Consider the following 5,453-nt stretch of genomic DNA (forward strand, 5'->3'; position numbering starts at 1 on the left):
TTCCTCGACATTTAACAATGAGCATGCAATTTACCTCTTGGCATTTAACAATAAGCCCTTATGTCTTAACACGCGTTTCACAATACTTGCTATTAACTCGTATAGTTATTTTAAAATAATATAGGGTGGTTATCATTATAAACAAACCAAATCATAAGGGGAGTAAAATAAAATTTGCCCTTTATTTATCACAAGCAAACAAAGGGCAGCCAAAGATTTGAAATTAGCATAACTATGTATTTTTCTTCTGTATCCATTGTAACTTCTCCAAATGAGAGATTGCCAAACAACTGCAACTTTTATACAGAACAAACGCAAATCAATTATTCTCCTCAAAGTAATCTGCCATCTAAATCAAAATTTTGTTCATTACAAACTAAGCACTTTTACTTTCACCGACACAATCATGTTGGCAGTATACACCAAACTAGGGTATGGCCTCGTTTATCATTTTATAAGTTTTTTAGTCAGAAGCAGAAATATATGACTAGACTACATCAAACATGTGAAGAAGACACTCATTCACGGATAGTGATAATCGTGTAGAGTCCGAACCCCAAAACACCAGGGACACGTCCAGTTTCAATCTTTTAAAAGTCAGCTGCAAGAAAGTTCCCAGAAAGAGTAACCTGCGAATTCGTTCAAGTTAGGCATCTCATTGCCATATAGACACAAAAAGCAAAAAACAAGGGAAAAAAAATGAAAAAAAGAAAACTTTTCAAACTGCTTTCTATCACCTTGTCGCCAAGTTTGAATGGAGGGAGACCCCTGTAAGGGCATGTGCCACATCGAAAAGCATCACCTAGTCCACACTGCATGCGTACATCAAAATTTCAGAGAGCAAGGGCAAATTGAACTCAATACAAAACAAATAAATAGAAGGAAAAATAAATAAATATTGAAGTTCCACGACTGTGTCATGGCAGTTAAAAGTTCACAAATTTATTTTTTATAACATAAGTATATAAAACCTAATCTAGTCTAGAGATGCCATCAGAAAACAGCAATCGGTATTATAAACGAAAAGAAATCAACACAGCACATACGCTGCCACATGCTGATTGAGGATTGTCCAGCTGGTCCATAGTCAGTCCTAGCTTCTGCACTTTCTCCTCTTCCTCAGCTCTTCCACAACTGCAATTTTTGCAGGCTTTCCTTGTACTTCCAACTTCACAATCACCAACTGCATACATGTGTTAATTAAATGTGTGAATTACAAGTTCCCAAAAATCTTATATGGAACAAAATTCATCGAAATATGGAAGGACAACATTCAAAACAATAGAACTTTAATCTCATTGTCTTACTAGGTGGCAACTGGGGTTTCTTCAAATCCTCTTCAGTCAGGAGGCTATCCTCATCAATCAGATCCATATCATCATCAATCTGGACTTTGGGCAAGCTTTTTGTGGGCTTGCTTTTGAGAGAAAAGGATGAACCAATCTTCCAAGAAGGCTTCCTGGCTTTAATCTGTTGAGAAAGGAAAACAAATTCAAATCCATGTTTTGTGAGAGACATCAAAGATAACATACAATCAATTTAAGTCATCACTTTCAGAGTCTCACAGAGACGTCTAGGAGCAACAACTATGTCATCAGTTGTGTAGTTTATATGATTCTGAAATTCCTTATAATTCCAAAAGATTTGGGATGTTAATTCCAAATTCATCAAAGTTAAACCTAAAGCTAAAGTTATTATGATTCCATATTTTCCTGCAAAAAGGGGAAGAATAAAATTACAAGCCTTGTGCATGTTATAAACATTCACAAGGTCTCCTCATTTAATCCTATCCTCTACATAGACGGGGAATGGAAAGTGCAGATGGTGAATTGAAATTCATCAATAATTCTGGTTGACAAGCATTCAAACAACAGTCGGGGCCCATTATTTTCTCTTCACCAAGAGGGGTGGGGGGATTTTGGTGTCAAGAAAGAAAGAAAAAGCAGGGGGAAAAAAAAAAGAGAAAAAAAAAAACTCACCCCAACAGACTGTACAACCTCGGATGGTAAAACTGACTTCACAGGAAAAACCTGGACATCTAGGAACCCTGCCACCAGTAATTTGCGCTCAAGAGAAGACGTTATCTGCAAGAAAACAGCAATAAGCCACACACAACTTGATATTCCACCAAGAAAGAAACAACATAACTGTTAAGTCACCATTTGCCCTTTTGCAGATTCAGAATACTGTTGAAGTAGGACCATTCCAGCAGGCTTCAACACTCTTGATATTTCCCCAAACAATTGATCACCAGGAAATTCAAATGACCTACAGATAAATATGATGGTATCCACAGACGACAAATCCACTGGTAGCTGACCTGCATTAGTCACAATCAATATTAGGAAGTCCATACAAAAAAATAAAAAATAAAAGGAGTAGATCTTCCTTTATTCTTCCACCCAAAAGTTGGTCTAGATCAATGACAAAATCCTGATATAAATAAAGGATATGGATTTACACTAGATATATAAACTGAAAATTTTAAAAATCTACTCCTATTTTCTTTACACCAGTTAGTAACAAACTTAAAACAAGCAGGAGTTTTGGTACCCATATAAGGATTTCCAAGAGACTAACTCGTTGTCTCCAAAAAGTTAATTGTGTTCTTAGCAAACATGGGAAATAGAAATAAGGGCTCAGAGGAGGGAGAACTCTACAGAAATATGACATGCGCAAAGAGAAGAAAAATCTATGTCTAAACACAGAGGTGGGTATTAGGAGTCTACGATCACATCCTGAATTGTGAGATGAATGAAAAATAAAATGGCACCAAATTATGAGCCTCCAGGGCCACTATTTCCACCCCAAAAGCACGACAATATTTTCACTTCCTCTAAAATTCAATCAATGCACTGCGTGAAGGAAACTCATAAATAATGCTATGACCATCCATGCATCAACATTAAATTGGGCAACATGTAAACAACACTAGATCTCACCAAGGAGCTCACATCTCCAACTACAAGCTAATGACCGTGTAAGTTTTCAATTGACTAGAGATGAGCCTCACAAAGAACCCAACAACAAAGAATGGTCCTCTTCCTGACAAGTAGCACTAGGCATTGGTCTTCTGCTAAACTGCATTTACAACATTAAAAACTTTTGCAAAGGATTCACTGGGACAGGTCAACCCTACGACTAAAAAGCTACTTAAAACGTGCCTGATCCATACCAAGCTCATCTTCTAAAGTAGGATTGCATAAAGTCCTATGCATGGTAAGGATAACTGATCAAGTCTTTTTATCCACCCCTCAAGACTTGCCTCATGCAAACTAAAGGACTGAACCACCAGGCATAACCTAGAACATCATAATGGACCCATTTGCCACCTTGAACATAGTTTAGTGTTTGTCATGATGCCAAGTTGCCAACAACTGTGGGCTTATTGCCAGTGCTGCTATATGTGGTTATGTGCATAGCGATCCGAAAACTTTCACAAGTATGGTGCGGCAGAAATGTCAAAGTAGTGATGGTGCTCTTGGTGCTGAAGGTTGGAGATAACAATAGTTATGCTTGATGCTATGATGGCACTAGTTTTTGGGATATTTTGCTTTCAAAATTTTCATTTCAACTTACAAAAACAATACTTGTGGAATACAAAAGCTGTCTTGTTCTTTATCTTTCTCACTCATTTTGCCTTCTTCTTCTTTTTATTTATTTATTAATTTTTTTTTTTTTTTTTTGTGATTTCAAGAAAATGACAAAAAGAACAAAAGAAAAACAAAAAGAACAAGCTTCTTCTCACATGCCTACTCAAATGGCTAAATGATTGCCAAAATATCTCATACTACTAAACTAAAAAAGAAAAAGACATACTTACAAAGATACATACCCGCACAGATAATTGAGAATTCTTAAATTTATAGTAGAGCTAGAGAAACATACTTAGTAATGAAGCTTGAGTGATGATTAGAGGATCAATCTGCTCCACTCCTTCATTCTTGATCATCTTGATGGCATTTAAAACTGCACTAATGGGCAGCACTGCCAGATCTGTAAGTGCCAATACACTACTCTGCATCGCTGTAGTGTCCTGCAAAAGAATTTGACAAAATGATTCCATATGATGAATTATCAAATTAAAATATTTAATAAGTAGCAGCAAACATTCAAAATTCATCTCGAATGTTTAATAAGTGTCATATGGACTTTTTTCATGACCCTTGTATTTGAAGTTTTGGATAACTTGATATCACCCATTTTGGGACAAATGGTGACTTGACACGGTATTGGAGCTCAAGTTGGGGGAGATCTTAAGATCAAGTCTCTATATTTTGCATTTGCTTTTGTTTATATATGTTTGTCTAAATACAAGACAAGATTGCATATGAAGAAGTGGTGTTGAATAACTTATTGTAGGCCCATTTCCTAACAACTTAAGCTTTTGAGACAATTGGTGACTCAACATAGAGAACTCCACAGCATATATGCTTAAGAGGACCTAAGTCACCTAATCCGCCGGGAATGATAGGCGAACCATGCTCTAGAGCGCGGATTGACAAATTGGACACAGGACCTGGTCAAATTCGCAAATTAATTTAGTCAAATCCACGAACTACAAACAAAGAGCACTTCTCAGAAAAATCTGTTTGGTTGAGTTTTCAAAAACAGTTTCTTGAATTTTTTAAAAAAGTTGTTAAACTAGTCTAACAAAAATAAATAAACACCAAAAAGTTCTTTATTTTAAAAGTTTTTTCACCAAACTAGTAAGTGGTTGAAATGTTTTCCGAAAATAGATTCTGAAAACTCAAGCCGAGACAAAGTAAAGCATCAGAAAAATGAAAAGGGAAATAATAGGAAAGCTTAATGGATAAGCAGAGAATATAGGGGTTTTTCTATGATCTTCTCATTGCAATCGTCTAAAATTTTCCAATTCATACGGATCAAAGAGGACATAGGCATGTGAAGATCAACACAGATTGAATTACACAACTGGATTAACAGTTTAAGAAACAGAGAAATGAAAATTGGGAGTTCATATATTGAAATTTACCATAACCCTAGACGAAGGAGAGAACGAAGACCACCGACGGCGTTAAAACGAAACCCTAGCTCCGGCAGGCGACTGTGCAACGCTTGCGAACTTCGATGATGGCTGACTTCTCTTCCCTCTCTATTTAACCAATACGAAACCGCGGGGCTTAGAGTATAGGGATGGTAGGCCGGGTTCGGGCCGGGCCGACACCCAGGGTATTTTGGTAGTGTTTGGAAAGTTTGGGTCGTGGGTTTTTTTTAATTTTTTTCACAAAAAGATAATTTTTTTGTAAAATCAAAAAAATACATCTAAATAAAATATCACATCTAATTTTATAATTATTTTAATTTTTTTCTCATAAACATCACATCCAACCAAAAAAAACTCAACTATCTTTTCAAACACAAAAAAAAATTTCTCTAATAATATCCCACAACTAAAAACACTTACATAAAAACTCACTTTGTGTTTGGTT

General features: G+C 36.0%; 1 protein-coding gene across 1 annotated transcript; it reads right to left on the minus strand.

Moving 5' to 3' along the window:
• Positions 1 to 279: 279 nt before the first annotated feature.
• On the minus strand, positions 280 to 5,203 carry LOC114295494 (Cytokine-induced anti-apoptosis inhibitor 1, Fe-S biogenesi). The gene is made up of 8 exons (XM_028239728.2): positions 4,997 to 5,203; positions 3,889 to 4,036; positions 2,160 to 2,320; positions 1,980 to 2,084; positions 1,308 to 1,470; positions 1,047 to 1,183; positions 738 to 812; positions 280 to 629 (listed from the first exon to the last, which is right to left on the minus strand). Exons 1-8 carry the CDS (start codon positions 4,997 to 4,999, stop codon positions 591 to 593), a joined length of 831 nt encoding a protein of 276 aa, XP_028095529.1. The 5' UTR covers positions 5,000 to 5,203; the 3' UTR covers positions 280 to 590.
• Positions 5,204 to 5,453: the final 250 nt, after the last annotated feature.

This window comes from Camellia sinensis, chromosome 8 (assembly GCF_055761805.1).
Source record: "Camellia sinensis isolate YWXY chromosome 8, ASM5576180v1, whole genome shotgun sequence".
Classification (NCBI taxonomy): Eukaryota; Viridiplantae; Streptophyta; class Magnoliopsida; order Ericales; family Theaceae; genus Camellia; species Camellia sinensis.